The 23,854-nt window shown below is 47.8% G+C and overlaps 1 protein-coding gene across 1 annotated transcript in view; it reads left to right on the top strand.

Moving 5' to 3' along the window:
* Positions 1-23,854, top strand: part of PLXNA2 (plexin A2) — a 205,745-nt gene that overhangs the window by 29,740 nt on the left and 152,151 nt on the right. The window contains exon 3 of the mRNA XM_019713816.3: positions 2,726-2,908. Within this exon, the coding sequence (XP_019569375.3) occupies positions 2,726-2,908 (183 nt within the window). The remainder of the gene's footprint in view (positions 1-2,725; positions 2,909-23,854) is intronic.

Raw genomic sequence — 23,854 nt, forward strand, 5'->3', positions numbered from 1 at the left:
GCTTCTGTCATTATTTCTCAGAAGCTTGCTTGGGTTATGCCTGTGCCTTTGTCTACAACCTTACCAGCCCCAGGAGAAAGTGGGAAAGTAACTGAAGCTGTGAAATCAAGGACTTTCAGAGCCGAAAGAGAGTTTAATGATTACCTGGCCCAGTCCTTTCACTTGAAAGATGAGAAAACAGAGGCTCAGTGAAGGTACATGAGCCATCAAGGTCACAGGGCTGGATAGTCATAAAGACAGAAGTAGATCTCTCCTGTGTCTTACCAGGGCACCTACTGCCTAAGGAGTAGGGATGAGAAAGACGAGCAGAAAATGCAACAAGTTGTAGCTGATTCCTCTGACCTGCCTTTCTAGGGAGCAAGAAATTTCCACATTGGCTTTAGGGATGAGCTGGTATGTATTAAACAACTGACTCTATGCAGGCAGTAGGGGTGGTGGGAGCCTTTATTAGAAGTGTTTGCCAATTCCCATGGTGTAAATACTCCCACCATAACTGATTTCAAGCTACCAATGTGATGTCACTGAGTGCAGAAGTGTATAGTCATTCCTCATGTCCTGACTTTACTCCCTTCCTAAGAAGCTTATCCCTTCTGCTAGGTGGGGCTCCATTTATTTATTCCAGAGTTTAAGGTCATCCTTAGCCTAAGAGTTAGTCCCCTTTCTTAAAATAGACACACACACACACACACACACACACACACACGGGCAGTACCACCATTTCTGCCGGTAGCAAGAGCATACAAAACACCAAGGAATCCCAAGATATGAGTCTCTGTTTCCTTTGGACCTTAGAAGGGAATGGAAGGGAAGTCCCTTATTTAACAACCACATGCCCTAGCTTATAAACCAATTGTTCCAAGAAAATGCGTCTGTCAGTGAGTGATGATCCAGGCTGTTCATCTCTGGTCAGGGTGAGAGGAGGAAGTGAAGGGAACAGGTTGTGAGTTCTCCCCAATGCTTCCCATGATAGTCATTTCCTTCCTCCTCTGGGATGCCTTCCCAGACCCAGAAGGAATAGTTTCCACAGGACTCAGGGCTCTTTCTGGCTCAAAGTCAGTCTGCAGCCTTTGCCCACCATCTTCCATGTCATGCAGTCAACTAGGGCATTTCAGAGGACCCTTCATGGGCCAGCCCCAGGATAGAAACTGTACAGAGAACACCAACCCTGTGGCAGCCCCTGTCCTCAGGAAGCATACAGTCTTTTCAATGTTTTTTTGTTGTTGTTTTGTTTTGTTTTGCTTTGTTTGGTTTTAAAGATTTTATTGGGGAAGGGGAACAGGACTTTATTGGGGAATAGTGTGTACTTCCAGGACTTATTTTTTTCCAAGTCAAGTTGTTGTCCTTTCAGTCTTAGTTCTGGAGGGCAGAGCTCAGCTCCAGGTCCAGTTGCCGTTGTTAGTTGCAGGGGGTGCAGCCCACCATTCCTTGCAGGAGTTGAACCGGCAACCTTGTGGTTGAGAGGACACGCTCCAACCAACTGAGCCATCTGGGAGGCAGCTCAGCTCGAGGTGCCGTGTTCAATCTTAGTTGCAGGAGGCGCTGCCCACCATCCCTTGTGGGACTCGAGGAATTGAACTGGCAACCTTGTGGTTGAGAGCCCACTGGCCCATGTGGGAATCAAACCAGCAGCCTTCAGAGTTAGGAGCATGGAGCTCCAACCACCTAAGCCACTGGGCCGGCCCTTTTTTTTTTCTTTTTTTTTTTTTTTTGACTGGATGAGATCTTAGAAATAATCAATTTAGCATTCTCTTTTAACATCTCCAAAGAGGATGTCATTGGCCCAAGTTTATACAACCACTTAGGTGTAGGGCAGAGGCTAAAATTCAGGTCTTCCTACTTTCTGTCCAGCTATTTTTTCATTTGTTTAAGGTGATCTTTCGAAGTTTCCCCAGTCTCTCCTGAAAGATCCCGCTTTACAGAGGTACATCACTACTCCTTTCAAAAATCTAGTAACAGGAAGGACATCACCTCCAGAATTTTCCTTCATTTATTTCTTCCTGAACATGTACAATAGTGGAAATCATTGCGCAACTTAAAACTCTTTTGCCTGCGTTGTTTCATTTGCTCCTCAATAATCCTTGCAGAAAGGTACCCAGGTAGTGGGACACATGGAGGTGTATGGAGGTTAAGTAACGGTTCTGTTCAATATTAGGATGAACCTTATCCTAATATTGAACAGAACCTTATATTTTGGGGGGATCAATTTATCCCCAGTATAGGATGTGGTGACTAGTTGACTGGCTTAAAATTCTTGAGGCCCCAAGGGAGGCCCAAAGGGAGTCCTTGCAGCCTAAGAAACAAATAAGAAACCTTCTCCAGGCCACTAGAAATCCTGGGATGTTACCTCTAGACTAATTCTCCACCGTCTAAATAGAAAGACCTACACAGAATGGCATGGTCCACAGGGACATTAAAATGACCAGAAAATTAGTTTAAGCAATCAGCTTTACAAATTACCCCTGGGCCTCTTGGCAAAGCAGCGAATAGGTGACCACAGGTGAATGAAACAGGCTGTGTGTTCCTCTCTCTGGTTTCACAGGAGTCATGGGATTCGTGGGTCAGTTGGTGAGGTATTGTTGTTGATAGCATGTGTAAAGACCTGGCTCCGCATAACTGTACCTCTCTGAAGCCTGCTGTTCTGGGGCTGGTGCTTGGGGGCGGGCTAGTGTAGAGTGACTGCCGTGTCTCTGCTGCTATTCACCCTCATTCCCTCCCTTTCCTTCAGCCGGTCCCCATAGATGACGACTTCTGCGGCCTGGACATCAACCAACCTCTTGGAGGCTCCACTCCAGTGGAGGGCCTGACCCTGTACACCACCAGCCGGGACCGCATGACCTCAGTGGCCTCGTACGTGTACAATGGCTACAGTGTGGTTTTTGTGGGGACTAAGAGTGGCAAGCTGAAAAAGGTAAGAGTCTGTGAGCCCACACAACCCAGTGCCATTCAGCTCCTCAGCGAGGAGCCCCTTCTGGAAGGTAGCTGTTTTGGGACATTTAACTACCGGCAACTCTTAGTTTTCTTGATGGAAGATGTCGGATAGGGGAGTAGATAAGGGTTCATATGTGCTTATCTTCTAGCAGCTTCCCCTAGCCGTTAGTTGACAAGTGTCTAGGGAATGCAAACATGTTTCAATGTTGCCCAAACTTCAAGGAATTAGGAAGGTGCATCTTCCTAAGGAAGAAGAATACTTCACTCTTCATCTCCAAGTCAAGTAGAACTGACAAATTCCTCCCCACGGCTTGGGGAGTTGATTATACTGGTCAAAGCCTTCGTTGAGTTGAAAGCAGCTGGATGAAACAGATTATGGGTCTCCATTCTAAGAACACAGGCAAATGGTGGGGCTGCTCTCTCATGGCACATGGTGCCTGGGTGAGATGCCATTCTCCTCTCTTTCCTTTTCCTGCAATCACAGACTCTTCCCTACCTCTCTACTCCCACCCTCCAAGACCTGAGCTGCCAGGAGGAAATAGACTACTTATCCTGTGCCTGCCCTGGGCACCTCTGCCCGCTGGATGGCACGGGCTGTGTAGGGCAGGCAGCACGGGCAGCCTCTTGTGTGGCAGGCTGAAGCCAGCAGCTTGTATCTGCTTGTCTAGTGCTTACAGTGTGGAGACGAGCACAGTCTGCTTCATTATGTGGGATTACAGCAGGCCACATTCTTTCCGGTCCCAGCTCATCCCCTTTTCCCAAGCTTACCCTCCTGCCACCTTCCCCCAGTCCCTCCATCTGTAGCTCAATGTACATGCACGGTCTTACCGCATCTCACCCCTGATGCTGACATCACCCCTGTAGCTCTTTCCTCCTAATCCACTTACAGCCTGGGAGAGATGTTGTTTGGGATGTGGACGGAGGGTGGCAGGGAGGGAGGCTGAGGAAGAATTTCCGTGTTCTGCTTGTTCTGAGCTGCTGCCAGGGGAGGTGAGAAAAACTGGTCTGGGTTTATGTGGAAGTGCTGTACCATCCAGATCTCTTCTGGTTCTCAGGAGACTAAGGCCCTTTAACCCTGTTCTCACTCTCTGGAGAGGTGCCTACCTGTTTCTGTCCTGTGCCCTCTACGCTGTCTGGGACTGGACCATGGCTGGGCTTGTACCCACTTGGCAGAAAGCATGAGTGTGGTCCCTGCATTTGCTTTCCCTAAATGGGGGAGGAAAGGAGCTGCCGTATGAGGTTCCACTAACATTTAAACGTGGCGTATTCCACCAGGACAGGGTTCAACTTGGAACCCTGAGGCTGGCTACTTCCCTGCTCAGCTGGCTTACCTGTACAGTTGGGTAGACTGTACCTGGCACAGAGACAATGGGCCAAGGGGCCTGTCGACGTTGAAATCTAGCCTCAGCTTTTCCTGTCAAGCCATGTACCCTCGGGTATACACATCCGCACAGAGGGGCTCCTCTTACGAACCTGTCTGCCCATAGAAACCACCTTTTTCTAAATCGCTCAAAGGCTTTCTAGGGCCAGTGGTATGATCTGGATCATTCATTTGACTCTGTCTCCCTTATTCTCTTGAAAGTTTTATTAAAGGCAGAGGTCATACTTATACTTTTTCCTTCTTCCTACCTAATCCTTTTACTGTGTGATCACACATGGGATGGGCCCCTATCGTGTTTTGAAAAATAAGACTATTCTCTAAGGAAACGTAGAGATCATCTGCCCAATACTCTAATTATTCAGCAGGGAAACTGAGGCCCAGGGAAGAAAAGTGACTTGTCCAAGCATAGACACTAGGACAAGTTGCTTCTTGCCCTGACACCCAACTTAGCACCATTTTTACTTAATGAAGCAGCCACAGAGCCCAGAAATGGAGGCTGAGAACAATTTTCGGGTCCAGGCATGCTGCAGAGTTCAGCCAGGGGCCGGTGCCTCAACTGTCTTTGGTCCCAGATCTGAGTTACGGCATTAATCTTTGCTAAATGGGTGGATGAGGACGGATTAAAGGAAGAACAGCCCAGCCAGATTCAAAGGGACCCTTGTCCTGACCGTCCCCATATCTCTGTGCATCTTGCACAGCACAGGGGGCTGCTTAGGGCATCTTTCCAAGCAAAGCTAAGTTCTCTGAACCCTGGCAGACAAGTCGCTGTGGAGGCAAGTCAGTGGGTTCAAGGTCAAGACCGGGGGCGAGCCTGTCTGCAGCTTGTTCCATCCTGCAAGTTGGCTATTCCTTCTCACTATTTGCTCCACCTTTTTTTGACCGTTTCTATGAGCTCATAGTACCCCTCCTTCTCCTCCATGCAACTCGCCCTTCCTTTCTGCCCACACTCTTCTGAGGCACCTGGTACTCACACCCCAGCTCCTTCTGGCCTCTTATTTATCCACCCATCACTATCCAGAGAAACGCCCATGAGGAATTTATGGAATGTCCCTAGGAAACCCTACCATGGTCCAGATCCCATAGCTCTTTCAACACAGGAAGGAAAATAAAGAAAAAAACAACAACTAAGAGTTGGGAGAGGGGAGGGAAGCAGGCTGTCAGAAGTCCCCACTTTTTCCCTGCCTGACCAGGCGTCTGTCAGACTGTCCAGCCCTCATCCACTGCAGCCCATCGGAACAGGATGTCCCTGAGTGGGACACTTAGAGGAAGCAGAGACTCATGAGTAGTGCTTGACCATGACGTGTGATTATGCTCTGTGTCACATACTTGCTCCTATACTCTTCCCAGCTAGACACGGGGAGAATATCACAGGTGAAGCCACTGCCTCTGAACCACAGACATGCAGAGGAACAGGCAGAGAGGGGCAGGACCTCAAAACCAAGATGTGAGATGTGTAATATTGGCATCGGCTAAGGGTCGGTGCATGACCAGTGATAAGAATACAGGCAAAGATTCACCATAGGGATGGAACAATCCCAGAGAAACCAGCTGCAGTAGAGCAATGCATCTGGAAGTCTTTATCAGGGAGGACGGTTACCAGGTACTGCTTAAAGGCTGAACGAGTCAGATAAATGGATGAGCTGAGGTGTGAGAGAAGGGCATTCTAGACCTTGGGTGCCACCCTGAGTAGATGTGAAGCATGTGCAAAGAGGTTCTAGAGTGCATGGAGGGGCCCGGAGGACCGGGTGCGGTAGAAGGTGGGGACAAAGTGCCATAAGGATCGAACGCTAAGAGGAGCAAGTGAGCAGGAGCTTGGGGGTTTCGCTCACTACAAGATTGTGTGATACAGCTCTAGCGAAGTTAGTTAGTCTTCACCACACTAACAGAAGGACAATTTCCAGGACGTGACAAGTGGCTCCCCATTGGAGACATTGTAAGAGGGCGTTAAGCCAAAACATGACATAAACAAGACCTGGAAGGATGTGGGAATCATGCTGCATGAAGAGTGTATTTAAAAGGCTGTTAAGCCAAGGTTAAAAGAGCAAAGGAGGAGACAAAACCGCTTTCTTCAGATAACTGTAATTTACCAAGCACTGTGTCAGGTGTTATTCTAAGAGTTTTATGTCTATTAACTCACTTAATCTTTATATAACTCCATGAGGTAGGTTCTATTATCACCTCCATTCTACAGGGGAAGGAAATAGAGGCCAAGAAAGATAGAGAAATGTGTCCAAGGCCACATGGCAGAGTCAGGATTTGAACCTTGACCGTCTGGTTTCACAATCTGCATGTTTAGCCTCTAAGCTGTGAAAGATGAATTAGATTTATTCAGTGTAGCCCCAGAGGGCTGAATAAAACCCATGGGTAGGAGTGACAGTAGATTAGCTTTCCACTTAATATAAGGAAGAAGTTTCTTGCAGTCAAACTGTCCCGTAATGGAAAGCCTTGACTCAAGAGGGAGTGAGCTCTCAGTCACTGGAAATACTCAAGCAGGGACAGGATGACCACAGGTCAGGGACGCTGTCGATGGGGCTGCTGCACTGACCACATGACATGTTCAGTTTTGCCGTTGTTCTTTCTCTGACTCCTTTGGTAGGAATGGGTGGTAAGGGAGGGCAGGCTGTGGCAGAGTGGAGAAGGGACAGGGAAGCCAGGGCACCCTGGGTATGGGCTTTGAGGGCATGCCTGCATTCCAGCTTGCCCTCAGAGTGTGGCGGAAGCCCCTCAGGGTCAAGGAGGAGGTGCGTGGCTCAGACAGGGCCAGGCTTGGCCAAGGTGATGAAGGCAGGCAAGCCTGGGGCAGGAGCTCGGGGAGGGACAGCAGGGTGTTCTGGGGCTGGGTTGACATGATGACATGCCTCCTGGCTCAGAGCAGCCTGTGGGAGTCCAGAGAAGAGATACCAAAGCAGATGGAGGAAGAGTAGTGGCAACAAGAACTGCAAACTCATTTATTTAATTCAACTTCCCATGTTGAAGGGAGGAGTTCAGGAGGCCATTCAAGTATAAGCCTCCTGGGGGCACAGGAGGGACAGGGCCAAGCTGAGAAGCCAGAAGCCACCAGGACATGAGAGGAAGGACTGTCTCAAGATTTTGGGCAACATCCCTCAGTTTCCTTCTCTCCATGTGCAGCTGCCAAAATTGCTGCCTCAGTCCTGGCTCCACGTCCCTGCGGCCTCCTCTGACCCCTCGGCTCTGGGGCCTTACACAGCAGCAGGAAGTGTTGGCTCTTCTTTCTCTGTCCCCATTGGAAACCTTGCCTGCTGCTCAAGGGCTGGTGACGTGTCCTTCACCCTGTGCCTTCAAGCACTGTGAGTAGTGCCTTCCTAAGACCCCTCATGGCATGTAGTTTTGCTGCTGACAAGGGAGCAGCTGCAAATGTGTCCACTTATCTTTAGATTGACAGATCCTGGAGGACAGGGACCCCCTTTTTCGTATTTATGTCACACATTAGGTGCTCATTAAAATGATCTCAAATGTGTTGGGTACCTTCTCTATGCCAGACACCCATTTGCACTGATTGGAATAGATCAGGCACCAAGAGTAACCCCTGTTGATGTGGCTGGTTTGCAAAGGAAGGAAGTTACGATGTGTTAGACAGGTTGGAGGGGGAGGAGGAGACAGGAGGGCTTGGGTGGTGGTGGGATGAGGCGTCAAGGAAACAAGAAAACTGCTGATAGGTGATGGGAAAAGAGTTTGTCTTCTGGTTAGCAACGTTTGGAAGCGGGTGGGTGGTAGTCTCAGAAATGCTGAATGGGGTGGGAGAGGGGGACTGCATTCACGCTGTTGCTTGGAGATCTAGAATGGCCTGGACAACTGTCTGCCTCACTGGGATCAGAGGCAGGCTTGTGTTCAGCAGGGAGGCAGGTACAAAGCCCAGGTAACCACTGCTCCCCTCTGTGCTGCCAGCCCTCTGTTTATGACTCCTGGACGTTTTTGCAAATGCACAGAGACAGCCCTTTTCATGTTCTGGGGACGGCCCTGGCCTCTTTTGGCACCACCTTTTTCCCCATTATTTAGTAGCCAGCCGCTGAAATACTTGTAAAGTTTCTGAGGAAAATTCTTTCTGCCTTTCCCGAAGGACATACGAACCCAAGGTCTCCAGTCCGCAACCCACAGGAAGCTCTGACATCCCAATTCTATTCTCTTTGCAATCTCACCAAGAGTTTACTAAGCAAAGCCAGGAAAGCTGGGAGCTTCTTGCAGTTGCAGCTTAGGCCCTGAAAAGAATCCCCGGAGAGCACAGCAGTAGTAAGTCTCCCAGGCCCCGGGGTTACTGCTCAGTTATTTGATAACACTGATTACTTACAAGACACCTTTCCATGGTCCTTTCCATCTTCCACAAATACTTCAACGAAGTGTGGTGATCACCTCTTGTGTCTCTGCCCTATTTTACAGATATGCAAAATTGAGCTACAGACATACTAAGTATCTTGCCCAAGGTTATATGACCCCTCCATTGGCAATGTTGGCATTGGCGATTATACTTCCTCCCAAAACACACACAGAAGTTCCTAACCTGTGACTTGTCTCCCTCATGGGGTGGAGTTGTCTTGGCGGACAGAAGGCTAAGTTGGATGAAATGCTGGGAAACATGCCTTTCTCTCTGTGCCAACCCTTCCAAACAATAGCCACTCATTTCTCTGAGTGGAAATGATTCACTGGTCTCAGTGTGAACCCTGGATTGAGTAAACAGCCAGGGCAGGGGGTCCAAGTCTAGGAGACCTCATGGCTCTTCTGGGAGCTGTGACTACTGATCCGATGCCCTGACTCCCCAGGCATCTCAGCAGTGCTGGGGCTGGGGGAGCAGGGAGCAGACACCCTCTTCCCCTTCCCTGGAGAGGATGGTGGTAGCTCAGAGCTCACCACTATCGCCCTAGGAATGAGTCTGGCTCCGCGCCCAGGTTCCTGCCGCCAAACTCACTATTTGTTTTGTTGTTTTATAGGCCTCTTGGGTCTGGAGAACTGGTCTTCTGAAAGCTGGGAAAGGCAGCATTTGGTTGGCACAGGGAAGGAGTCATATTTACAAAATGTCCCCAAGCTCAGGGCTTTCTCACAGGACGGGTAAAACATAGGGAACTGTGTTTCGGGGATGGGGTCGGAGAGAGGGGTAGAGCTCATAGAATCCAGGTTACCCAAATAGGCTGTGCAGAATTTCCAGGAGGCCAAGGTAGCCATGTTACAGATCTCCCATCTTTAGGAAAACACCAACCGTGTAGATGCATAGCATTTAGGCCTTTGAGCCTTGCCTGCCTGTGGATATGGAGCAGGGACATAGATCTCAGTGTTGGACAGGACCTCCAAAGACCAGCTGGTCTAGTCCTTTGCCTTCCGGTAGGAACAGATTTGTTTAATGAATAGTATATAAGCTTATGGGATGCCCTCCGGACTCCAGCCTACTCGCTGCGTGACCTCTGAGCCGCAGTTTCCTCAGGTGAAAATGAGGACCATGATCATACCTGCCGCATGAGATTGTAATGAGGATTAAATGAAATCATCCATTATCAAACAAAAATGTATTGAATACCTCCGATGGGCCATTTGCTGGGTATATTGTAGTGACCAAAACTGTCAAAATTGCCTGCCCTAATGAAGATTATATCTTAATGTGGGAAGACAGACAAAAACAAACAGACAGAATAAGTAAGCGCAATATGGTATATGTAGAATTAATTAGTGCTAATGGAAAAAGTAGCGCATACTGAAATAATTCAGGTAAAGCGTGGTACCAAGCTTTACATGAACTTAAATTTTACTATTTAAACATATATGCACTTAAATATTACTATTGCTACTTGACTTGTGAGCCTCAACGTTTTTCTTCTGTAGAGTGGGTAGTAATGAATACTTTGTGTGGAATTATAAGGACTAAGTGAAATCTAGCACTAAGTCTAGTGCTTGGCACAAAAGTGCTTCCATGATTATCACTAACATTTTTGAGGCTTCTCCCCCAAGCCCACTCCACTCTGGCTCTCTGGGGGAGGGGAACTGTCGCATCAGCCTCCTTTTTAGTGACATGTTTGCAAGGTCCGATGGAGGAAGAGAATCCTGCCCCCAGCCCTGAGTCATGGGACAAAATACTTAGAAGCCTAGACCAGCTGAGCTGAACTAATCTAATCCCGCTGGACATTGGCACCAGCTGCATTAGTCACCAGTGAGAGCTTTCCATGTCCCATATCACCAAACAATGTGTACTCACCCCTCCCCAGGGCGAGGCCGGGGAAGTGGTGGTTTGCTCTTGGAGCTTTGCAGAACTAAGTAAAACAAGGCCATCCTGTGCCCTGTGCATCCTCTGAAGTCAACGGTAATGTCTCAGTGCTGCACGCTCTGTGGCAGGTTAACTGTGTGACCTTGGGAGGACCTCAGTTTCCTCAACTGGTACACTAATGCTACCTTGAGAGATTGCTATGCGTGTAAGACACGGGGGATGTAAGGTACCTGATACAGAGCCTGATACATACTGTGTTTCCCCGAAAATAAGACCTGGCCGGACAATCAGCTCTCATGCGTCTTTTGGAGCAAAAATTAATTTAAGACCCGGTCTTATTTTACTGTAAGACCGGATCTTATATAATATGCTATGCTATGCTATGCTATGCTATGCTATGCTATGCTATGCTATGACATGACATGACATGACATGACATGACATGACATGACATAACACTGGGTCTTATATTAATTTTTGCTCCAAAAGACGCATGAGAGCTGATTGTCCGGCTAGGTCTTGTTTTCGGGGAAACATGGTAGTAGGTGCTTCATAAAAGGCAGCCATTGCTGTTATTACCCCTCTCACTACCACTGTGACTCTCACTAGTATTATCACTGGCCTTCCTGTGCTATTACCGTGCTTTTCTTCACGGGCCCAGAGTCCCTTGGTTTCTATTAGCTCATTAGTCCCATAACATTTCGAATCAACAGGAAGGGTTGGGGTAGTTCTGTGCTCTGTTGCATATGGTGATACTGAAATGCAGAGAGATTATAGACTTGCTCAGGGTCAGAGGGTACATCAAGGGAAGACGTGGGAATTGGAATTAGAGCTACAAATGTTTCAGGTGGAGACGGCTCAGCATGCACCTGGGTCGCTTGCATGGTCCCGAGGTGACGAAGCTAAAAGCCAGCAGCTGCTTGAACTCATCTTTCCTTCTCGTTATCCTGTGTTCTTGTCTCTAGGGGAGCAGGAGATAAATGGAATACAAGTGACGAAGGTCAACCGTGAGGTTTTGTCCTTCGGAGTCTCTTCCTGGGGTTCTATCCCTCTCCTGCTCTCAGCCTCCAGAAAGCTTTCTAGGCTCCAAGGTGGGGCAGAAGTTTCGGAGCGGGTGCCTCTGGGGTTGTCCCAGTCGGCCATCACTCTTTGATACCACAGTCTGGTTTTCTGTGTCAAAGGCTACTGCTACCAGCTGGATGCCCACCCCCACCCTCCCCCACCCTCAACCTGGAAAGGACCGTGGCATCAACAGACTTTAGTAACAAATCAGGAATTCTCATGCTTTACGGTTCAAGGTGGGTGAGAGAGCAGTCAAGCAACGCGGGGAGGCTGTGGAGTTGGGACTCTGCAGCGGGGCCAGGGCCCCTCAGAGAAAGGGTGGACTCCATCATGCAAGGTCAGGAATCTTCTCCTGATTTTATAGCTAGAAAGGACTTTAGAAAACTGGTCCAACCTACAGTCTTTGGGCAGTGGAGTTGTTTATTACTCTGTTTTATGTATAAGACAGCTGAAGCCTAGAAAGGTGACCTACACAAGATCACCCAGATTCTTAGCAACAGAGGCAAGACTAAAATCCAAGTTTTTAGATTCCATTTTGGGGGCCTTTCTCTCTGTATCAAATGGAAGAACAGTCCTTCTGCACAAAACATCAGACTAACCTCCACCTCTCCCCAGCATGCAAGCATTCCCTAAGCAAAATCTAAAATTGGTCTGGGGATCACTCTCCCTAGGGCAAGAGCCTACCTGAGCAAAAGACTGCTATCCCAGGCCAGACCATGCAGCCTTGTTCTGGGGTGACCAGCACCCCTGAGCCTTCACTCCACATGTCTTGGGGATCTTACTAGAAGGCTTATTTAAGCACAAAATTCTTGCCTTGGGGCTAAGAAGTTCTGACAAATTAGAATACTGAACTGAGAATCTTGAGTCTTAATGTAGTCCATTCTCTAGGTATGCCACTTTTGGGGGGTTGGAGGGCCATTATAAATTAAGTCCTCACTTTGTGCTAAGCCCTGAGCTAAGTGTTTTTTCAGTTAAGCCTCACAATATTCTTGTAAGCTAAGAATTAGTATTATGTTTGTTTTTTAGATGAGCAAACTGAGCTCAAAGTTAAGTAACTTGCCAGAGTCATATTACTAAGTGGAGAGCTGGGGTTTGAATCCCCATCTTTCTGACTCCAGACCTGTGCGTTGTTAACCATCGGCTTTCTCTAACTCGACTGGTCTTCTCTAACATTCTGTTTGTCCACCCATAACCCACCACCTGCCCTACAGAGAGCTACGAGAAAATGCATGAGAGGAGAGTGGAAGGGCTAATACTTTGCACTCTTTTGAGCAAAGATGCTCTGTGGACCCAGGACCTGGCAGCTGTCACCTCAGCACACGCTGCCTTGTGTCACTCACCTCAGGCCTCCTTCTCTTCGCAGGCCTCCTCCTCCCCCTCCCTGCCCATCTCAGCCCAGGCCAGAATGGATAGGATGGCAGCCTTTTGTGCTACACACAGTCCCCAGCTGACTCCTCTTTCTCTAGGCACCATTGTTTGCCTGAGCTTTCTGAAGGGGAGACAAAGGAGTGTTGCTGACGAGGCCAAGAGCTGCTATGTAAAGCGTGGGGCCTGGGCCCGTCACCCGTGCATCCCTTGGAGCCCCAGGGCTCTTCTTCAAAGACACTGTCTGGGATCTTTTGTGTGCCAGCCATACCCATTCAGAATAAAGGTTTCAAGGGGAGGAGGACACTGAGAAATGGAGTCATTTCCATCTGGCAAAATTGGAAGAGACATTAATGCAATAGTTAACAGCAAACCACGTCTGGGGGGAAGGGCCGGAATGCTTGTGCTCTGTTTATGGGGCTTATGCAATTCCATCAATATTGATGCCTGATGTCTTTGATTCTGACACTAATCATTGCTATGAATTAAATTTGCAGCCATATAATTAGGATCGCTATTAATAGGGCCCTGAGCTAAGCACTATGATGCGGCGTGTCTTTTTCTTGATAGAAAATGGCATCCTTGGAACTCTGCTAATGGGGCGCACCTGGGATTTGCCAAGAATGATGTGAAAATTATACATTCTATATTTGTATTGGGCCTTTACTGAAATACCAGCAAGCAAAGGTGAGGCTGGAGGGAAGGCTCTCTCCTGCCCAGTGCTGTGAGCCGCAATTAGGTGTCTCACGCTCTTTAAAGTCTTTGGAAAGAGTTTGCCAGAGCCAGAGTTGGTCACCCGTGGTCAAGCCTCAGACAGTTCACAGTCAGGAGGTCTTCCTATGTCTAACTTCATGCTTAGCCTAAGAAACTAGATACTATGGTGATTTCGTTTCTGAGACTTGAAGATGGCTACGAGCCAGCAAAGGGAAGCAGAATGTCTCATTATGCCCTAAACTGGGTTGAAAAGGTCTTAGCCAAACCTCTATTGATAGGCCCAGTGGGCCTCATGTCTGGGTAGATGACTGGGAAAGGCCCCCACTCACCACTGATTCCAAAGGCCCCCACCCAGAGAACTCACTGGACCACAGAGCGTTGGTTAACCTCACACATAGAAGAGCCCACTGCTGCACATGGTGGGAAAGGATGAGCTCCCTCTCACGACGGGATGCTTTTCCAGGTAAACTTGCAGCATATTTATTTACTGAGGAGCCCAGTCTTTTATTAGCATCTTTTATCATCACCAGTTCATTGTTGGAGACGGCCGATGCACCATTCACCCCAGTCTAGGTCCTCACGTGTCACTGCACACGAGGGTTCGCTAACCCTTTTCCAACAACAGCACGGGTAGTGATCCCCCCCCCCACTTTATCACTTGGAATAATAACATGTACCAGTTGGCGTAAGAGATGCCTTAGTCCCTGCTCTTTTGACCTTCAGACTAGAAATAAATTTTCCTCCAAATCATCATTAACTGATTTTTTTCTTTCACATTTTGAAGTCATTGTGAGAAGACAATGGTTTGAGTTCAAGTCCTAACTCTACCATTTGTTAGGAGTGGGACCCTGGCTAACTTACTTAACCTCTTGGAAACTTGGCGTTGAGAGTTCTCATCTTTAAAACACGGATAATAATATCTACTTCACAAGGCTTAGAATAAGGTTAAAGAAGTATCTGAATTGCTTATCGCAGGTCTTCTATACCTAATAAAACGCCCACCCTTCTTCTCTTTCTCCTCTCACATATACCCAGATACAGAAGACAAAGGCCTAGCTCTTGGGACCATATTTATTTTCCACCCATTCTCAGGGACAGCAACACCAAAAAATTAACTCCTTCAGAACAACTGGTAAATAGGCACATGAATTCCAAATGCCTTCAGGACTTATCTCACCATACACTGAGAGACTAGACAAGGGCTTCTTGATGGACAGTAGGCACCATAGTTCCTGCTGTTTCTCCTTATTTTCAAGTAGTCTTAGTGGACGGCATTCATACTTGTGTCCAGGGCCCACAACTGTTAGGCTCTGAGTGCTTCAGGGGGATGGAGACAGGGTCGAGAGCATCCTGGCATCATCCAGAACGGAGGCTCTTCTTATCCAGGGTTTTGATCCACTCTGCCTTCTGCCCTCACATACACTGTGCATTTACCCGTTCTTAAGGCAAACACCTGGGGAGGTAGCAGGTGGCCAATGGCCACCATTAACCAGCACATGCAGGTGCTTTGCTACATAAAACCCTAGAGAACAATGTGTGTGGTCGAGTCCTCAAGTGTGTGAATTTTTCATTAATCACCAAAAATTTTACTCTTGGACCCTGAAGTTGAGTGAGGTGCAGAGTCTTGTTGGGTCACTGTTAGTGATACTGCTGCTTTCATTTCCACTAAGCAGAGAACATAAATCCGTCCTTTCAGTGTTGGAAGTCAGCCTGACGCTGAGCAGGTACATAGGTACTGATACATGCATCCAAGCACACATGCATTCAGCACAATCCTCGCCCCGTTCTGGTCTCTTGTTCTTTGCAAGATCTTGTATAATACAAACAAAACCCCCAAACTGGCTCACTCTATGAGGCAATGTGATGCACCCACAAGCCCTCCAGTACCTTCAGTCTTTCCAAGAGTCTCACTGCTGTGGAAGCCATAAAACATTGAGTAACTTCAGTCTCAAGACAGATTGGTGGTATCCCCAGAGGCATGGCCATAGTCAGAGAAATAGAGGAAATAATATGCCCAACCTCCCCCCACCATCAAATTAAAGAAATAAAAAACCTGTCTCCTTGGTGTCTCCCCAGTATTTATGTCTGAGCTCAGCAGACACCCCTGGGCTGCAGTCAGTCTGTGTATTAGCATTAGTCCATTATGTTTTTTATGATGCATGTTACCCACCCTCCATCCCCCCTCCCAATGTAACATTTTATGACTGTCCTTTTCATTTCTGAAAAGAGCTTCACAGAATGGCAGATGCCTGCGTTTCCCCACTCTTTGGGGAGCTATTTGTAGGCAGCCTGTCCCAGGCCATAAACAAAGGGAGATAAACCACCACCACTGGCAATAAATACATCCACAGCCAAGGAGGTGCAAAGAGTACGGGGGGCTGGTGTAAGCATGGTGGTTTCCATATAAGCCCAGCGGCCGGTGGGTATGGGGTAGATGCTACTACCTACAGAAGGAGAGTCAAGGGGCTAGTACAGAAATGGATGCCACCCTCCCGGATTTCCCTGAAAGCTAGAGGAAAATTCTATCACTGTCTCATGCCCGGCTCCCCCACGGAAGCCACTTGTCCCTTAACTGCAATCAGAACAGGGGAACTTTCCAGTAAGGAGAGGATGGCTCCCTCTGACATTCCTTCCTCCTGCCAGCTCATGTGGCTACATCCAACACTGTGTACCACTCATTTCCCATTGATGCTTCAGGCCTTGGAAGAACTTCCTGAATGTTTCTTTGCCTTCTTGCACCCTGTCTCCCTGTGACACCCACCCCTACCTCTGTGACACCCACCCCAACCACCCACCCATTGATGCTTCAGGCCTTGGAAGAACTTCCTGAATGTTTCTTTGCCTTCTTGCACCATCTCCCTGTGACACCCACCCCAACCTCTGACTCCTCTCTCTCCAATACTGTTCCCCTCTGTCATGCCAAAGACCAAGCCTTCCCAATCAATCACCACTGCTTCTGGCTCATTAAAACTTTGGCCAGGGCTTTGGTGACCATGGCATTGATGTTTATTTATTTCTGCTTTTAAGCTGCACCCACAAGCAAGTCACTTGTGACACTGCAGGAGATGGCACCTGGAGCCAGCTTTGTTCCAAAAAGACACCCCTGGGAGAAGCAACCCAAATTCCGAATGAATATCGGTCTATTGGATATTTCAAATTCTTCCTACACATACAAACAGCAACTGAGAGTGGAGAAGAGAGCAAAAATCGGGGGTTGGGGGTGGGGTGGGAGGTGCAGGACAGCCAACAAGGCCCTGAATAATTAGTGCATTGAAGAATTTTCTTTCTCATCAATGCCATCTTGGTGATGGACATAGTCAGAGGGGAAGGTGAAGTGTTTTTTTTTTTCTCCTCCTTACTGGTTTCAGACTACATCAAAGGGAAACATGTAAGTGAAAGTGATGTGTATTTAAAATGTCTGTACACATCAGACTGCTGGAGATAGTAGTTATTATCCTGTGTGTATTTTTTTTTTTTTTTTTTTTTTTTTTTTTTTTTTCAGTAAGCTGCTAAATTATTTATTGGGCACTGGACTTTAATCTCATAAACCTGCCTGCAGGCCCGAGGCACCGGCAGCCTGAATGCTGCATAAAACACAAATGTAAGGTGGGCAGCATGGAACACTCTGGAGACTTTGGCAGTGATTGGTCATTTCCACTCGGTCTTTCCTCCAGATCAGCTCTTTAGACCCAATGAAGGACCTTCTTGTTTTCCCATCACTTCGAACTTGGAAGTTGATTGGCACTTTCATAGACAAGGGCCCTCATTTGAGTACAAAGGACCAAGGGAGCAGAGTGTGGCAAGAGGCTGCTCCCAGAGTCTCTTTCCTTGTCTGAGGGATGGAACGGAGCCTTAGACAGGGCAGCAGATGACTCAGGGCCACCGGATGTTGCTGGGGTTTTCCAGAGCTAAGTACCCTAAGCTATGAGGTCCCCACCATGCCCAGGATTTATCAATGGATGGCCCTGAACAAATCATTCTGTATCTTAGGCCTCAACTTGACCTTTGTAAGTAAAAGTGATCTCCATTCCCCTCCCTGGTTCCCAGTCCTGAAGGCAATTTCCTTGGTATAAATCTCCCAGCCACTCTCAGAATGCAGTGATCCCCTGCCTACTTTAGTGACCCCCCGCCATGATAATAACAACACTCTTAAACTTGTTTAGTGGTTTGAAGTATATGAGGAGCTTTCAGGTATACATTCCTCATGTGGAGCTCATCTAGTAATTCTAACAATGCCTTGGGCAGACCTTAGGGATGAGGACACTGACCCAGAGAGGCCAAGTGATTTGCCCCGTGTCACCCAAGAATGACACTGAGATTTGAACCTGGATGCCCATCCTCTGTCCATTCTAATCCTAGCCTAGATATGTGAGCATTAAGTTAGTGTGGAAACTGAGGCATAAATTATCTCTGCCACCCAAGCCCCCTAGGGCTGGCTGTGTGGGAGTAATGTTATACTAATGCCCTCGTCATGGAAATTTGAGCACAGGAAGGTTGAGCGTTCCAAACCCCAAGCCTCTGCTCTCTTTGCATAAACGACGTGATGCCAGGACTGTCTGGGTAGCTCCAGCCCTGAGCTGCAGCCATTAACGTCTTATATCTCTCCCTGCAAAGTCGGAGGGCAGGGAGATCCAGTAGGAGGAGATGGCAGGAGTTGAGGGCACAGGACTTTTAACCTGTGTTCCAGGACTCGGGGGAAGTCCACGATCTACCAAAGAAACCAGTTATGCAAACATTCTCATGGGTATAATTTTTTTGTAGAGAGCCCATTGCTTACGTCACATGCTCAAAGCTGTCTATGACCTTAAAATATTAAGACCCTTTTTCTAATGGTTTGTAGACAGGTTTTTAGACAGTGTTCTTTTGAGCTCCAATTCCTATTTGTGTGTGTTTACATATATATATCACGGTTATGAGTATGATTTTTTTGTTGTTTAAAAAGAAAGGGTCAAATGACTGCCTGCCTGACCATCACATGGTATGTTCCCCTTGGAGCAGGCATAAATACACCATCATCACCACCCGCTCCCCCTTCCCACACACACACAAACTCCCACCCCCAGCCCTGGTGTCAGCAGAACAATGCGAGGCTGAAAGAACCCAGATCAGGGCCAAGAGGTGAACCGAAGGGCTGTGGCCGAGAGAACGGATCATGCACGTGGGAGGAGGTCACATAGGTTGTCCAAGTCTGCACCTGTGGGAGACAGAGTGTAGGTCCCAGCCTTGGCTGTAAAGCCACACCAGACAGCACGGCTGGGAGAGGAGGCCACACTGGTTGAGTGAGTGCCCAGAGAAGCACACCAGGCTAGAAGGTAGGAGCTCTGTCAGCTGGCTGAGCCCTCACCAGCCTGGGTGAGGCGGTCCACCCGGAAAGCGTGAGAATTGCTCCCATGAACCTAAATGTGTCTCCATGCTCCTCACCTCAGGAGCATTGTTCTCTCAGACGAAGAACACTTCTTCCTCCCCCTCGCATAGCTATCACCTCATCTTCAAGATACTGTGGCATCACCTCCAAGAAGCCCCCTTTATTTGCTTCGTGGTGCCCGGTCACATGGCTCCGAGCAGAAGAGCATAATGGTTCAGAAGAGTCCAGGCCTAAGAGCCAAGGGCTCCACTCCTAAGCCTGCCCTTAAATCTGCGTGATGTAGTAAGAATCACTTCCTCTCTCTGTGCCTGTTTTCTCATCTGCAAACTGGAAATGATAGTTTCTGCCTCATGGGTTTGTTGTGAGCGACATGTAAAATGAGTTAGTACCTGTAAAGCACATAGGTCAATTTCCCAAATAGAATAAGAGCTCAGTAAAAGTTACCTGTGGTCATTGTACGTATTACAATTTCCCTTTTTCTGTGCCTCAGTACACTCAGCACGTTTAGGATAGGATGTTTGTGCCTATCATACCAACAGTTGTAGCAGACATTCAGTAAATGTTTAAGAAGAAAGAAAGGAGAGAGGGAAAGATGCAGTGGGAGGGGGAAGACATCCTAGGACAGGAGCCGCCAGCTTCTGGACGTGAGTCAAAGGGGCTTGCAGGTACGTGCTATGTCAAGTGAGGCAGGACTTCAGGGTTCCACACAGTGTCTCTGTCTGTCCGTGGACAACGTAGGAGGTTCTCTGGGGGAATGCACGTGGTTCTAGCAATCACATCTCATGCACTGAGATTCAAGCCATCAGTGCTGCAGGCAAATCCTTTGGGAGTGCCCTTTCCCAGAGGGAAGAATTTCTTCAGCCTCAGTTAACCCCCAGCCTCACTTATCAGTCAATGCTCTATCTACAGTTCCCAGCAGATGCCAGGTCTGCACCAAAAGGCAGCTGGCAGCAGAAACACCAACATGAGCCTGGTGCCCTTCCCAGTCCCCTCTGGTTCCATCAACCTTCTGGAGTCCACAGCATAGGAGACTGTACTCTTCCCACCACCAAGGGTTTGAAGAAGCAGAACTACACCTGTTATTACTTAGTCTATTCATTCAAACATTCACTCACTCATTCAAAAAAATGAATATTGCTATTAGTGCCTTCTATGTGCTTTCAAATAAATATATTACTTCTTGCCAATATCACCATTAATTACATTAATCCAGTATTTTGTAACGGCGGCAATTCTGTGGACATTTGGCAATGTCTGGAGACATTGTTGATTGTTAAGTCTGGGACAGGAGGTGCTACTGGCATCTAGTGGATAGAGACCAGGGATGCTATGAAACATCCTACAATATACAGAACAGCCCCCAACAACATAAAATTACCGTGTCCAAAATGGCAATAGTACTGAGGTTGAGAAACTGATCAAAGCCAGAAACATTTACTGAGCGTCAACTCAGTGCCCACCACCGTGCTAAGCACTTTACTTCATTTAATCCTCATAACAGCCCCGCAGCACAGGCGTTATGACTGTTTATCTTTCCAGATGAGGAAACTAAGGCTTAGAGGGGTTAAATCATTTCCCCATTCATTCATGTCACGTGTATTTATTGGACAACCCAGTAGGTGGTAAATATGGAGAGCAAATGAGATCTGCTGGCCGCAAAGTCTGAGCTCATCCACTAAACCATGCTAGTTCTCTGCACAGGTCAGGAAAGAGAAAACATGAAATAGGTAAGTGGGGGAGAAGCATATGTTTGGGGAGGAGAGCGTAGTTGATAAATGCCACTGGGTATGAAGAAAGATATTACTTTCCTGCCTCCTTTCCCTCTCCCCCACACATGCTCACATACTCACAGACACACATACATGGCAATTGAACAAAATCCTTGAGGCCCCTGTTTGCCTTTAGTTTATTTTGGTGTGGGTGGTGATTATAGTTTGAGATTGTACCTCCTTTCCCTCCCCCCAGAATGTTTCTCATCTACAAACACAGCCAACCCTTTGGCTGGGAGGAGGGTGGAGATATTTCTCCCACTCCTGAAATGTCTTGATAAAGATCTGCTCTCTGCCAGCCTCCAGCTTTTCCTTGTGCTGATTTAGTGCATGCTGTAGGTGTGGTATTTCATTTGTAGCTCCTGGCCGGTGGGCTGTTTGGACGGGGGCCACGTATGTCATGGGAAGAATATGGACTTTGAAATCAGACCATCCTAGTACAAATCCTATCTTTGCCACCTACTAGGTAGATGGCACTGGGGAAATTAGTTAACCTTATTGGGCTTTGGTCTCTTCATCTGTGAAATGAGAATGATGACACCTACCTTGTAGGGTGCGCTGAAAATTAAATGAGGTCAGGTATGTTCATCTTTGAGCACAGTTGCTTGGCAAAGAGTCAGTACTCAAGAAATGCTAGCCAGGATGTGCATGCTCCTGCCTCAGCCCCGGGTTGGCTCTTTCCCCGGGCTCAAGCACACAGGGAAACGTAGTCAGTCCACCCTTCTGGTGGGTCTGCTAAGCCTTGCTTTCCCACCTGCTCTGGGCCTCCTCTGGGGTCCTCGTGTACAGTCAGCCCAGGTTCCTGAATCAACCACCAGACAGCCATTTGCCCTGCCTCTGCCGTGAGTCAGGTGACTTAGACCACAGCCACCACATGTCCCCTGGCATCATCATGTGAGCAAGCGTCATCATATTCCCCCTCAACCCAGCAGAGACCCAAAGAATGGTACGGAAGAGCTAAGCTGTGGTACCAGTTGACTTTTAAAAGACGTATCCTGAAATCGTTTAAGACCCCGAGGCTTGGAGGGATCCTCAGGATGTCCTAATGATTGTCCTCACCACTGTCCTTTTGCCCTTCTCATGCTTCCCACAATAGAGGCGTTTTCTTAGAATGGATGGACATGGAGGTGAAGCCCATTCACTGAGAGACTGCCATGCACTAGAGCCTTTGTCACCCTGACGTAGCCCACCATCCCCTCCTGGGCACACTACACTCAACCCACCTGGAGCAGGAGCTCATGAACGTTCTCTAAGAACCTTCTGGAGAGGAGCTTCCTTATCTCTCTGCTGTCTTATCTTTTGTGACCTTCTGAACCCTCAGGGTCAGGAAGATCTAACTTTATGAATTACAGTTTGCAGTGTTTACATTTCTCATCTCATTTACTTCTGATAGCAGCTCTAGAGGTGGGTATTCTTATCTCCGTTTTGAAGATGGGGTAAACAGAAACCCCAATAGATTATTCAGTCAGTAAGCCCTGGAGCCTAGACATAAACCCTAGTTTTGTGGCTCAAAGTTCACAACCACCATGATGCCTGGCACTCTTGTGGCCTTCCTTATATTCTACCTCAAGTAGCCATTCAAACAATATTCTTGGAACCCCTATTACGTGTAAACACTAGGTTATAGGTCATGGGACATGTAAAGGACAATAAAAGGCCCCTTTCCTTGGGAACCTATAACGGATATATTTTCCTTCTTCTCATTTCTCCTGAAGACAGGACATATGCACCCTTTCACAGAGGTTCTGACTATGCAGCTGGAAAAGAAGCCCAGAATTCAAGTGGCCTGGGCTCCAGCCCTGACTCTACAGCCACTGACCTTGAGGTAGTCAGGCTTTTCCCTTATCTCTAAATGTGGTTCCTACTTTACAGGATGAAGGGCATATTTGGTGAAATAATATGAGAGAAAGCATTTGGAAAGCAAATGAAAGGGTCAGTGCTCTCCTTCTGTCCCCTCCCTCTCCCCATCTTGTTAGCAGCCTCAGACCATCAGTAGACATTTCTGTTGCTAATCACCATTGTCCCCTGACCATATGTCCTATGACCTGGACAATGACAGATTCATGCTTTAACTGCTGCCCGAATCTTATACCCTTCTCCCGTCAATTACAGATGTTACATGTGTGATGGTACGTTAAAATACAACCCTCCTCCAATTGAAAAAATAAGCACAGAATGAGCAGGAGCTGAGACAGAGGACCTAATATCTGCAGGTTACATCCCTGGTAGTGCCCTGCAGGTGGAGGAAACATATTCCAGGAACTTTCATAAGCTCTTGGTCATTGTCCCAACAGGAAGGGCAATAACAACAGTTCAGGGAGAGCAGGGTACCCTGAGAACGTCTTCCTGCAGCTCTGGCTTCCTTGGTCTCCCCAAGGAAGATTTTTGACTTGAGACATTTTCCGGTTTGCCTACATGGGGTCAGTTGTAGGGAACTAAGCCGTAAACGCAGAGCAGAAAAGAATTTCGGGTTCCTGGTGCTCCCAAGGGCTGCATTGTTGTGAAGGCTCTGTCACTGCTGCTCTACTCCCTTCCAAACCCAGCTTCCCTCAGCCTCCCTCACACACTGTAGAACTGAGATCAGCTAGGTAACAAAAAACATCTTTCTCTTGCTGGCCTGTGACATGCCCCTGCCAGTCTGGGAGCCATTACCTTTTCCAGATGTGGAATAATTACAGGGCTAATCACCCCTGGGTCTGCTGGCATCCCTCTGCAAGGGACTGCAAGGGACCGCAGGTCTTTTTATTTAATCCTCATGACAGTCACTAACAATAAAGGAAAAGTGGAGATGCTGAGTAGACAAGCTAAGATATTTGCCCAAAGACACAGTGAGCTGCTCTTAATTCCAGCTCAACATTCTTAGGTCTGCAAAACACTGAAATATGTCTCTGATCCCTCCCCCTTATTTCCTGCCGGAAAAATTTTGTACAAAATAACATTGCAATTCCCAGAGCAACGCTCCATTCCTTAGCTACCTCTCTGCAGATGTAGGGCCATCTACTCCTCCCCCCAGCCCATTTTCTCCATCACCACCTCCTGCCTCCAAGCCCACCTTCCTGAAAGAC

Source organism: Rhinolophus sinicus, chromosome 11, assembly GCF_057876585.1.
Source record: "Rhinolophus sinicus isolate RSI-liver-muscle chromosome 11, RSI-T2T, whole genome shotgun sequence".
Taxonomy (NCBI): domain Eukaryota; kingdom Metazoa; phylum Chordata; class Mammalia; order Chiroptera; family Rhinolophidae; genus Rhinolophus; species Rhinolophus sinicus.